Source organism: Cryptosporidium sp. chipmunk genotype I (assembly GCF_004936735.1).
Source record: "Cryptosporidium sp. chipmunk genotype I strain 37763 chromosome Unknown contig_10, whole genome shotgun sequence".
NCBI lineage: Eukaryota > Apicomplexa > Conoidasida > Eucoccidiorida > Cryptosporidiidae > Cryptosporidium > Cryptosporidium sp. chipmunk genotype I.
The window spans coordinates 222011-234681 of record NW_027125596.1 but is presented as its reverse complement, the minus strand read 5'-3'; the positions used below and the strand labels follow the sequence as shown (position 1 = coordinate 234681).

General features: G+C 31.1%; 7 protein-coding genes across 7 annotated transcripts; 2 read left to right on the top strand and 5 right to left on the bottom strand.

Moving 5' to 3' along the window:
• Positions 1-105: 105 nt before the first annotated feature.
• Positions 106-489, bottom strand: ELE39_000071 (ABC1 like kinase; the record flags this gene model as incomplete). Its single annotated transcript, XM_067343415.1, has 1 exon — positions 106-489. The coding sequence occupies one exon, from the start codon at positions 487-489 to the stop codon at positions 106-108; it is 384 nt and encodes a 127-aa protein (XP_067201029.1).
• A 14-nt stretch (positions 490-503) lies between these two features.
• ELE39_000070 (ABC1 family) lies at positions 504-1596 on the bottom strand (the record flags this gene model as incomplete). Its single annotated transcript, XM_067343414.1, has 2 exons — positions 504-1107; positions 1190-1596. 2 exons carry the CDS (start codon positions 1594-1596, stop codon positions 504-506), a joined length of 1011 nt encoding a protein of 336 aa, XP_067201028.1.
• A 499-nt stretch (positions 1597-2095) lies between these two features.
• Positions 2096-4348, bottom strand: ELE39_000069 (apicomplexan specific; the record flags this gene model as incomplete). The annotated part of the gene is made up of 1 exon (XM_067343413.1): positions 2096-4348. The coding sequence occupies one exon, from the start codon at positions 4346-4348 to the stop codon at positions 2096-2098; it is 2253 nt and encodes a 750-aa protein (XP_067201027.1).
• A 408-nt stretch (positions 4349-4756) lies between these two features.
• ELE39_000068 (AP2 domain-containing) lies at positions 4757-7204 on the bottom strand (the record flags this gene model as incomplete). Its single annotated transcript, XM_067343412.1, has 1 exon — positions 4757-7204. One exon carries the CDS (start codon positions 7202-7204, stop codon positions 4757-4759), a length of 2448 nt encoding a protein of 815 aa, XP_067201026.1.
• Positions 7205-8005: 801 nt separating this feature from the next.
• On the top strand, positions 8006-9163 carry ELE39_000385 (La domain fused to two RRMs; the record flags this gene model as incomplete). The annotated part of the gene is made up of 1 exon (XM_067343409.1): positions 8006-9163. The coding sequence occupies one exon, from the start codon at positions 8006-8008 to the stop codon at positions 9161-9163; it is 1158 nt and encodes a 385-aa protein (XP_067201343.1).
• A 13-nt stretch (positions 9164-9176) lies between these two features.
• Positions 9177-11909, bottom strand: ELE39_000384 (uncharacterized protein; the record flags this gene model as incomplete). The annotated part of the gene is made up of 1 exon (XM_067343408.1): positions 9177-11909. The coding sequence occupies one exon, from the start codon at positions 11907-11909 to the stop codon at positions 9177-9179; it is 2733 nt and encodes a 910-aa protein (XP_067201342.1).
• A 77-nt stretch (positions 11910-11986) lies between these two features.
• ELE39_000383 (ubiquitin carboxyl-terminal esterase L1 variant 1) lies at positions 11987-12667 on the top strand (the record flags this gene model as incomplete). The annotated part of the gene is made up of 1 exon (XM_067343407.1): positions 11987-12667. One exon carries the CDS (start codon positions 11987-11989, stop codon positions 12665-12667), a length of 681 nt encoding a protein of 226 aa, XP_067201341.1.
• Positions 12668-12671: the final 4 nt, after the last annotated feature.

Here is a 12671-nt window from a genome sequence, read left to right as displayed (position 1 = left end):
TACTAATAGGTCTCTAATAGTTTTGATAAAATTGAGCTTTATTGGTGCTAAACTAAGCGCTTTCAAGTATAAAATATATATTTCACAAATTCTAGTAGATTAGACTTAGTTAGAAGTTGATTTAACTCTTCTCGTATTATATTTCTCCAAGACTTGATTGAATATTTTATGTGAGCCTATTGCTGCTCCAAGGCGACTGCAAATGATAAAGAATCCTGCGATACGTCTGTGTAGTGAATAAATATCAGAAAAAGGAGCTGTTTCTCTTTCTAACAATATATTCGGGATAATTTTTGAAATATTTTCAACTATTTTACTCTTTGAAAAGTCAAATGGGCATGAAGAATACTTGAAAACCTCAGAGACCATTTTAATTGCATTACAGTGCAATTTGATGTATTCTTCGTTTTCACTCCCTAAAATAAATTTCATCTTAATAAATTGTTTTATTATATCAGGCTCTGATCCATCAATTGCAAATTTGATCATTTTAATATAGTCATCTACAAAATCCTCAGAATATGATCTGGCTGCTCCGAATCTAGCAATATTATTCGATTTTTCTTCAAATCAACCAAAAAATTTGCAGGGTTTAGATCTGTTTGAAGCGTTCTAAAAATAAAAAGTTCGTGCAATGTCAAATAAAGAAGTGACTCGGCTATTGAATTCCTTAATTCCTTGGTATTTTCTAAATCAAATAAGCTTTTTTTATTATCTTGAAACAAAGATGAGATTTCAATCGTATTTTCTGAATTCATATTTTCTGTAGTTAATATTTTTTTTGTGGACAAGTGATTATACACAGTTGGTATGTAAAAATTCACCTTTAAATCATACATACTCATTGTGGGAATGATTTTATCCTTGTAATAATTCAAAAATAAAAGTTCATTTTCATAATTACATTCAGAAATTAATTCTTTTTTTAATTCAGCCAATAGTTCATTTATAAACAGCCCTTTTGGGAAAATTCGAAAATAACTATTTATGAGCTGGAATAGATTGATATCAGATAGAATTATCTTCATTATATTAGGATATTGAATTTTTACAGCAACGGATTTTCCGTCTTTAGAATCCCATGATGTACTTGTCCAATTGAAGCTGCTGCGAAGGGACTTTCACAAAAATAAGTAAAAGTGTTTTCTTTCCAACCACTCCCAAGTTCTGATTCCATTAATTTATGTACTTGACGGACTGGAATTGCGAATGCATTTTTTTTGCATCATTCAGTGCATTTGACAACTCAATAGGAACGCTGGCATTATTAAGATTAATAAATTGCGCGAATTTAAGTGCTACCCCCCTTAGTAATCTTAATGTTTGATTTACTGTTTCTAGATTCTCACTTTCTAACCATTTTCCCTTGATTGAAAGTCCATTTCCCCGTTTATAGTCGTTAAATGCTTCTTTTACAGATCCAAGTATAAGCTTCATTGCCATGTTGCTAACATGAATTAACCTAACCACGCTATTTATTGGTACTTCTTTTTCTGTTCTGTTCAATGTATCTACTGATTTGAGATGATTCTCTATCAGCTTTGTTTCTGTAATTGTACTTAATGTTGGGTTCTTGCCACTTGGATATTTATACATTGGATTATTTGTTTGAATACCTCTCGTATTCTTATATGAAATCCAAATTAAACCGGTCTTTTTTTCAGGAATGATGAATTGAGGAGAATCCTTTAAAAATTTCAATAATTGATCAATTCTACTAAATCTATTATTTTAAAAAGTAGTTATGAAAGAAAGTTTTTCATAGCTTAGTTTGAATTTTCTCATTTTCCTTTTATTTAAATGTTAAATAATTCCCTCCAAAACAAATTACATATTTTTTCCAGATTAAAAATCATGAATAAATTAATACCATCAACCATTTATAGATTCATTTTGATAATAAAGCACAGAAATTTAATTAATTCATTAATCTTAAATTTTAGAATTAGAAATAATTAGTTTAATTACCAAAATTATATTGCAACAACCTATTAGAACTTTCAAATTTTAAATTTATAATCAAGAATACACACATTTAAATTATCTAATAAGACTAATTCTCTAATTCTTCTATTAATAATTTCAATAATTCATATTATAGGTGATAATAACTATTTTTGATTGGAAAATCATTTGTATTATATCCACTAAATTTGATATAATCTCTATTATCTTTGTAAACTCTCAAAAGATTATTATTTTCCTCAATATTATAAGAGGTATCCCCACATATAAATACTCCGTGCTCCCTTCTTTCAAAACTCTTTCTATTAGGTGACCTGCTTCTACCAATATTTCTCGAAAAAACGTGTAGTGATTTACTCTTGGGTGTTGAGTTTTCATTGTCCTTTATTATATTATCTTTTGTATTTTCATTAACTATTTCACCAATGGGCTTTACAATCCCATTTGGAATGGTGCTCGAGTTTGGATTTAAAGTATAATGTACTGGGTTACCCTCTTCATCAATAAATGTTAGAGAAACTGGCTGAATTTCGATGCCAAGATTGTCATTGTGTGTTTTAAATGTCACAGGTTTCAAAATTGGGCATAAAGCCTCTGCACAATGAATATTTTTTGAATTATTCGCTTTTAAATTTAAATCGACATTTTTATTTGAAATGTTTTGCTTACTACCCTTTGGTACAGTTTTTTTGTTTTTATCGCCGCATTTCTTCAAATTTGCATTTGCTGAGTGTTCTGATTCGTTGCTGTCCGATTCCACATTACAAGATTCACCAAACAAATTAAAATTATCACATTTTCTAATTCTTTTCTTTGCCTCATGTCTAGAAAACTTTGCAAATTTAATGATAGCATCTTTTATCCATTTTTGTGGAATTGTGGCAATTTCAGTGACAACATTGATGCAGTTTTTTGAACTAGATGCTATTTCTCTTAAAGAATCAACAATTGCTGGTGATTTACACTTTTCAAGCAAGCTAATAAATGATATAATTTCTTCAGGCTCCAAATCTGTAAAAATGTCAGGGACGTGAGTATGGTCAAGAGAAGTCTCTGAAATGGTGAAAACTTCGTTTTGAGGAATGCTATTCACCTTTTGCATAGACTCCGAATTAATAAACTCATGAAACTCTATGATGTAAAGTTGTACCTGCCTAACGCATGTAACTAACTCTTGCAGCCACATTTGCGCACTCTTATCATCCTCACATAGTACAAACATATTTGCAATTAATGAAAAAAATAACCCTCTATATCTTGAAAATTTCTCTTCTATTTTTGATGATACACCATTAGAGTAAATCTCACCTAGTTCTAAGTCTATTAAAGCAAATAACTCTAAAGCATTACTCCGTAATAAAATATTTTTTTCTTTCTCTACCCAATGTAATGTATCAATTCCAGTAAAACCATGTTCGGTAGCTACCGCCTTAAAATAATGGCTGATATAATGACTAAAAATCATTTGGCCAGTCTTTTCTTCTGGTAATTGAGATCCTTCAGGTGTGTTTAATGCAAACAAAACTCTGGGTGGAATATCTTTTTTCCCTCTATTATATCCAAAGTGTCTATGTAAAATTCCCAAAATTTTTGCATTTCTTATTCCCTCAGAGGATAAGAACTTTCCATCTTCTTGCATAGATGGATTTAGTATGCCCATATCCATACTTCTTATCAGCACTTCTAACCAAGGGAACCTTTGGCAGAGTTTATTTTCAATGTTTAGTGGATTGTTCCAGTCTATTATTCCCTGACCATAAATACAAAATGAAATACAAAACTTTACATACTTAGATAATTTAATATCATCCCATTTATTTGAATCAGAATTTAACTCTGCTTTACAATAATGGCAGTATCGTTTTGCAAATTTGGAAAGGCACTCGACAGAACATATATTATTACTCAGCCAACGCATTTTTAAAAATACAAGCAACTTTTTATTAGATTCTCCAACTAATTTATTAATTTCTTTCGGCATTCCATCAATTCCTGAATTCATATATTTTTTTACTGCATATTCCTTCCCTGTTGCATCCAAAATTCTGTATCCAAGTACTATTAACCTTTCATATATCCCACTTCCTCCATCTGCTACAGAAATAATTGCATTATCAATATCTGTGTCAATTACATCTTCGCCCAAAAAGCCAAAAAATTGAGTCATATCATACCACATTCTACATAATGGATCGCTACACCAAGAAAACCTGGTGACTTCTCCATTGCAATCTCTTCTATGTCTTAAATTCATAATTGCCCTTGCTGCATTTTGCTCAAGCTCTATTTGCTTCTTTGCAACAGCTTTTCCATCTTTTTTATCTTCGTTGTAATTTTCTGCTGCATGTTTAATTTTTAAAACAACACCTCCTTTCTCAGGCATTTTTTAGCAGTGTAGTAATTTATTTAAGTTTTATTAATCTTATTTTTTTTTTTAATTGGTATTCTTCCACAAGCATGCTCACAAGTGTGCATTTAATTTTTTTTTTTTGCAGTTCACACAGATTTAAGAGAATTAATTACAAAAAATTCATTTCAATAAGGCAATAGGGAAAAGTCACAAATTTAATTCAGGAGCTTTGAACTTAAACCTGAATACTGAGAGGGGGCAAGTTTCAAAAACAATGTAGTTCAATAATAAGAAATTACTTTAAATAAAGTGAGGAGTTACTAATTATTTCTAAATTTTAAAACAATAATATAGATCTAGTGAGAAAATTGCAATAAATTATAATAATACAATTTAAAGCTATATTTAGCAAATAAATTGTATTAGAGAGTCCGTGAGACCTCAGTGCCTATAAACATCTATTAGTCGAGTATGCGCTGATAAAGTGGTGATGGAACTTGTGTCCTCCTCGACTTTCGGCTTTGGTTTAAAGTTGTCCAGCATAGACTCATGTATATCGTTAGCTATAACTTCCGTTTTTGATTCACTAATTATAGTTTTATTATTACTCTCATTGCGCTCATCTTCATTATCTAATAAGGGATTTGTATTGACTTCCGAAGAATCATCCTTATTATCGCTCTTTTGTTCAAATTTATTTGAACCAATATTGTTGCTATTTAATTGAGAAAGAGATGACTCTCTTATATCTACTTGCATTTGACTCTGAATCAAAGGCCCAATTCCTGCATTCTGAAATTGTTGCCATGGGAAATGAGAGCTAGAGCCGTTAGGTCCTATATTAGTAGAACCTACGGCAGCCGCCGCTGCCGCTGCACCAAACATAAAGAATGGATTGGTAGCCATTAAAGCAGCGTGAGTAAAATTATTAATAGGATTTGTCTGACTTTGTGAAGGAGTTTGAACGCCAAGGTTGATACCTGTTGCAGCAGCGACAGTTGCAGAAATAGAAGGGTCAATAGGAATACCTCCCGCTATGGATGAAAGTGCAGCGAGGTGAAATGGTAGTCCCATTTGATGGGCAGCCGCAGCTGCAGCTGCAGTAGCTGTTAGAATGTTTGGCTGCCCAATATTAGATTGAATGACATTTTGTTGAACATTAGTACCGTGATTAATCATCGACGGAATATTACTTGCCAATATATTCCCTGATGCACTAAATAATGGGTTCGCTCCGGTAATTAAATTGCGTGAAGAGTCATCAAATCCTGGGATGAATTGATGTACCGTATTTGAATATTGGTCAAGTTCTAGTGGAGTTACTGGAGTTGCTGGAGTTGCAGTTGTTGTAGCATTCGAGTTAGAATAGTTACGCCTACTTGGAGTTTTGATACTCGAACCGTCATTGGATGAATTAATAGTTGATGAGACAACTCTAGGAAGTTCTTCATATAAATGTGCTTGTGTTTTCATACGAACTTCCTCTCTCTTACGGCGTAGAAACTCTATGGCTCTTCTTTGTGCTTCTTCAAATCCAAGCTTCCTTGCAGAAAACGTCTTCGACCTTCTTTGATTATCTTCCTTCCAAAATGCAAGCCAAGCCATCTGGCGATTTGACCATGAAACACCTTTACACCCTGATTTTGGATTTAAAAGACGATTCATAGCATCTTGCCTAGAAGATGTGTTGCCTTCGTTATCTTGATTATTGTCCCCTGTATCGTCACTATCACTTCCATCTTTATTAGAATCGGCATTAGTGTCCTTGTTAAGATTTAAACTATTACTTTCCAGACTTATATCGCTAGCCTTACTGCTATTACTATTGATGCCTTGCCACCCTAAATTATTATATGAGTTATCAAGATCTTCGTTATCTACATCCGGTCTTCCTTCAACTTCATCACTTCTAATACTTTGCTCAAAATTAAAATTCACAGGTGTTTCTTGAAGCTCCGAGCACGCATCATCAAATTCAGAATGAATTTTGCTTACTTTTGTCAATATGTGTAATGGAATCTTTTCATTTCCAATATTAGTTGAATTATAAGATGAAGAATTGTCTTCCTGTACAGTATGATTAACTCTACGCTTCTTGATATTTTGGGGAGGGGTTACTTCACCATTTAAAGTTTGACGAGCTTCTGTTATTGCCACATCAAGTTCTTCAATGGTTGTGTCACGCCATAAGTGAGCATTTATAAGCCCATCACGAAGGAGTTCAAAGTAAAGTAAACAATAGTCATATCCTTTTTCAGATACCATACTCAAATTTAGTTTACCTTGAACCATTTCTAAAAATTCCTTAATTTGTTGTTTAGAAGGAGTCAAATTCCATCTTAAAAAAACATTGGCTCTATCTAGAGCCCTTTGTCTGGATAGAAATTCGGTCGAAGACAAGTCTTCATCCGTTATATCGGAGTTGTTAAGCCTAATATCTGTGTTATCTATATTTTCATTTTCACGATTAGCATTAATTTTTGCATTTGGTGTGTTTGACGTAGCATGAATAGTTTCTGTATCAATCTGTAAATTCTCTTTTTCTATTTCTTCAATGGCACATATTTCGTTGTGTATTCTACTTGAACCACTGTTTTTGTATGAACCAGAATTACTGAATTCAACTTCAACATCATTGGCTCTTGATGTGGAAATACCATCAGTACCAATTTCATGTCCAATATTAGAAAATCTTTGAGGTGAAACCGAAGCATCCCTATATCCACTAGCTCCAGTTGTGCTGCTGCAATTATCATCAAAATTATCTTCGACAGTAAAAGGTTCACGTGATTCAAAATTTGGTGACTGAACAATTGGCTCAGACTTGTTTAAATCTTGTTCTTGAAACAGTACTGCCTCATCATTGTTCATACGGCTTTCACTCTCCATATTTAAATATATAACTGAGCATTCAAACGACTCTAGATAATTTGAGTTCTAGAGTTTATATTGCAATAATTAAAATTTATTAGAATTGTTGAGCCGACACATAAATTGACAAGTTTTATAATGCATTGTATAACCGCCAGAAAAATTTGTTTTTGCTTTTTACTGGCATATATATAGATGTCTTGTATGTAATATGTATATTTTTATGCTAGTATCAGTCACTAGAAACCATAAGAATTGCTACCCCTCTATACGTTTCTCTCTCTCCAGCTATGCATTAATAGCGTGTATTTCAAACACATAAGATCTGTACGTAGACACTGGTACTAGTGTATCTTCCATTCGCCTTTAACAATAACTTACCTTAATAACAGTTAGAAATTGATTTCTGAGACATATATTCAAGCGCCACATTTTTGCCCGGTGCCGAATATACGTTTAGTCTTACATGGGGAATCTTTAATTAATAAGATATTGATAACTAAAATTCAACCAAGAATTGTTAAAACCTAATATACAAAAGAAACGCTTTCACAAAATATTTCCGATTTACCTTGTTAACTTCATGACTTGATTTTTCTTTAGATTTACGATTAGGAAACTTGACAATTATTTATAAGTATCACTTATGAATTGTGATAAATATTTTAATGGTTTGTTGAAATACTAATTTTTAAATTTCCTTTATCTTTTTTTCGATTTGTATTATAGTAATTAGTGATGCGCCGCTGCGCGCAATTGCAAAAAAAAAAAAATGGTTAATTTTTACAAACTTCTTCCGAAATTAATATTATATTTATAATGACCGAAATTAAGAAGATTCACTCGCGATCACCTTCTCCTATTGTAGGAAGTTGTGAACCCAAAAGAATTAAAGTTGATTCATTGGTAATTGGAGAAGAAACTAGATGTTTGTTGATTAAGCAACTAGAGTATTATTTTTCAGATGAAAATCTCAAAACAGATTCATTTTTCCAGAATACAATGCGTTCAGACCCAAAAAATCGTCTACTTGTCTCCTACCTTTTAAATTGTTCAAAGGTTAAAAATCTGGGTATTACTAAAGAAGAAGAAATAATAGATGTGCTTAAAGGTCATGAAATGATTTTTGTTGAATTTAACCAGGATGGGAAAGCAATGATTAAATTAAATAAAAATCTGCCCAATTTAGAGCCAAAGAAAAAAACAAAAGAAAAGAATTCAGTTATTGGTAAAGACCTTCATGCCGGTGGCTGTATTTTAAAAATTATAAATTTGCCGGAAACTGTATCTTGGTCTTGTGTTAAAGACTCCATAAAAGAAAAACTTAATGAATTGCAACCAGAAAGCCAAAACTTAATAAGATACGTATCTCAAACTACTCAAGATGGTACATGTTTTGTTTTGCTCAAGCCATTTAAAAATGATCAATTACTTGTTAAAGGCATGGAATTAACATTTCGTGAAGAGAATATCCCTGTTTCGCTTGTCAATCAAGATGAAGCGAGGAAAATAATACACTCAGTTTTTCCAAAACATATACAGAAAGAAAGAGAAAAGGAACTCAATAAACAAAAAATGGCATTTATTACAATGCCTATAATTGTAGGTGGACAAACATTTGCATCAATAGAACATTTAAGGCGATGTATTAAAGAAGTTTTAGAGCAATCTGAAGTAAATACTGTTTTTGAAAAAGACAGTTTAACATATAAAGTGCTTTTTTCAATATTGGAATATCATCCAAGACGTGAAGAAAAAATCAAAGGGATAAAATCAATCTGTATCAAGAACCACGAAAATTCTCTAGGTAAGGACTTATGTAGCAAGTGTTTCTACATTGTCAGGAAATCTCCAGATGGTATTGAGGAATTTGAAGATTTTAGTATAAATAAGTGCCTGCAACAATTATCTAGGAGCCCTCCATTATCATCCAAGTTAGACGAGGCTTTGAATAGAAGTGGTACTTTTGAGTGTTGAATTTTTAATTATTCTAACTTTTTGTCCAATTTTTTCCTGCAACTATTCTTGGAAATTGTTTAATTAAATCCATTTCTTTCGGATATTTATTATAGGTGGAAAGATTTGCATCCTGTATGAATGGAGAGGGCTTTCCTACATTAAGTGGAACACTAATAAAAAGTCTTTCCTTTGCTCTTGTAAAAGCCACATAAACAATTCTTCTTTCTTCTTCTAAAGTAATCTCATCAAACTCATTTTGTAACTCCAAATGTTCAAATTCTTTATATAAAGGGAATACTTTATCAACAAATTTGGGAATGAAAACAACTTTCCATTCAAGCCCCTTTGCTTTGTGAATAGTTGACAAAGATATCTTTTCTCCTTTTTTCATTTGTAATAAGCCGTTAGATGCATCTTGTAGGAAGCAAAGCAAGCATTCATACCCAGTAGGTTGCTCATCATTTGGTGTATAGGGTTCTGAATGCTTTAAGAGGGTAGAGATAGAACTTAAAATACTTAATTTTCTTGAATTTACTTTATTAGAATTGATGTTAGTAGAATTAGATTGAATTATCTTTTTGCTTGTAGATTCCTTAATATTATCATTTTGATCATCAAGATTCATTTTCTTTACTATTAAATTAACTATTTCTGATACTGAAACCTTATTCTCAGTGAACTGTTTTAAATCATCTAAAAACTCTAGGAATGATTTAATAGAATTTATAGTTTTGTTGTGCAGCTTAGAATTTATTTTAGATTTTGTTTCCAATTTGCTTGATACTAGCATTCTGCATACAGCCATTATTGATTTACATGTGTTTGTATTTCCATAAATAGAATTGTTATTAAATTCACAAATTCCATTTAAAGGCTGAGTAGATTTTCTCATTAGCGATATTCCTTTAGCACCATATTCTTCAATTAACTTTATTGCATTATCACCAATACCTCTTTTAGGGCGATTACAAACTCTCAAAAAGCAATCATCCGCAGTTTCATCAACAATCAGTCTGCAATAAGATAAAATATCCAATATCTCCGTCTTGCACAATAGATCAGATGTAAACTTTGGATAGTTTCTAGATGTATTTTCAATTGGAAAAATAGTTTCAAGAGATTTGAATTGACTTAATTGGTTAATTCCAAAATCTAATAAATCACTGGGAATCATTTTGAACCAACTTTTTTGAATATTCATATTTTCAGTATCTTGAAACATTTCTAAACAGCCGGCTAAAAATTGCTTATCACTGAATAATTTTTCAATATAAAAAAGAGTGTCATTTGTTCTTGCCAAAATAGCAAATTCACTCCATGAGTAGTTCAATTTCATTTTTATAAGCAACATAGTAGTTGCAATCCATTGCATTTCATCAATTTGCTTTTGGAAATAATAAACTACTGGCTCTATTCCAATACTACTATTGCTTGTTAATAATTTAAATATTCTGGATTTATTTTTTTTAATAAGATTGTTTGAAACTGCAATGATGGATTTAGATGACCTAAAGTTTGTGGTAAGATAAATTAAATTTATGTTATTTTTAAAAATTGAAGAAAATTGTGAAAATACTCCAGTTTCAACACCTCTCCAACTATAAATCGCTTGATCATCATCTCCAACTACAGTAACCCCACCTCTTTTAAAACCTTCACTTTCTATGCACTCTTCAATTTCAAATTTCCTCTTTTTATTTCGGCTTCTAGTTAATAATTCCAGTATTTTTAGTTGTAGTTTAGAAGTATCTTGAAACTCATCACAAAATATATAAGGGTATGAGTCCTGAATTTTTTCCCTAATATTTATATTATTTTCTAATAAACTTAATGTGAGTGTAATTAAATCTGTGTAATCTAGTAAATATGGTTTATTCAGTGTCATTTTTTTGTTGTATGAGAGATAAACTCCAAGCAATTCGTGGTTTCCGTTAACATCATTTATCGTACATTCGTTTTTATTTAAGTATTTTTTTATTTTCAACAACTTAATAATCTTAAATATCTTTTCAAACTCATTATTTTTTCTGATTTGCCCATTAATATCCGTTTCTTTCTTAATATAGTTTATATTATATAAATTTTTGTACTGCTCATTCTCAGCCTCAATATTTTGAATTTCATCACGGATATTTTCATCTTCATCAAAGTCATCTCTCTCAACTTCATCAAAATTAATTGGATCAAGAATTAGCGAAGAATAATCTGATAATTGAGATGGGGCTCTACTTGAATTTTCGGATAAACAGGACTTTAATAATTTAATTGCTAATTCCCTATCAATTATTGAAATATCTTTCGGTAAGCCAATGAAGGTGCCATATTCTTTAAGTAGCTTCCAACAAAATGAGTGAATAGTTCCAATGAATATTTCCGGTGTTGGAACAAAGTCTGATAAACCTTTATCATTTTTTAAATCATTCTTTATTTGTTTCGTTGTTGAACAAATAATTTTTGTTGAAGATGTGTAAACTATTGAAACTCTACTTTTAAGTTCATTTGCTGCCTTTCTGGTAAATGTTAATGCAAGTATTGGTGAATAACCACTTAGCAAAAAACGAACAATCCTAGATGTTAATGTTGCAGTCTTCCCAGTTCCTGGGCCTGCAATAATTAGTAATGAACTTTCATGGTTGGTAAATACTGCTTTTTTTTGTTCTTGAGTTAAACGCCCAAACAACATAGTGTGAATTTTTTCATCTTTTTCAATGTTTTTTGGAGAATTATTTAATTCATCTTTATTATGTTTATTAAACACCTTCATAATGGACTATTTTAATATTGTGCATTTGTGTTAAAGCGTGGAATTTTCTAATAATTTTCCGCCAGTTGAAAAAAATAATGGATAAAAAAAAAATATGGAAACCTCTTGTTTCTGATCCAAAATTACTAGAAGAGTACTCTGTTGGATTGGGCGTTAAATCTAAAATTCGTTTTATCGATATTTACAGTACGGAAGAGACTGAATTTGACTTTTGTGGCATAAATCCTATTTCAGTAATAGTTTTGGTACCAATTCGTGATGAAAAAATTTGTAAAAAGAGAAACGAATTTGGACATGAAGCGAATATCTCCCCAAATGTTTGGTTCATGAAACAGTACATCCCGAACTCTTGCAGTGTAATTGCGCTTTTACATTCAATTTTAAATAATGATAAGATAGAACTCGAAGAAGAAAGTATTGCTAAAATATTACTGAATTTAAAATGTGACTCAAATGATCCACCCAAAGAAAGAGGGTTGTATTTAATAGATAACAAAAAAATTGAGTATTTACATGAAGAATTGTCATCAAGAGATCAACTTAAAGATTGTGTTGTATCAGAATTTCATTATATATCCTTTGTAAATAATAATGGGCATATAATAGAATTAGATGGAAGACTTCCTAGCCCAATAAATCACGGAAAATGCAAAAGTTATGAATTTCTTAAAAAATCGTTAAAAATCATAAAAGAAAATTTTATTTTGCCAATAGGATTAAATGGTAAAGTAGCTATTGTTGCAGTATGTATAAAATAGTGGA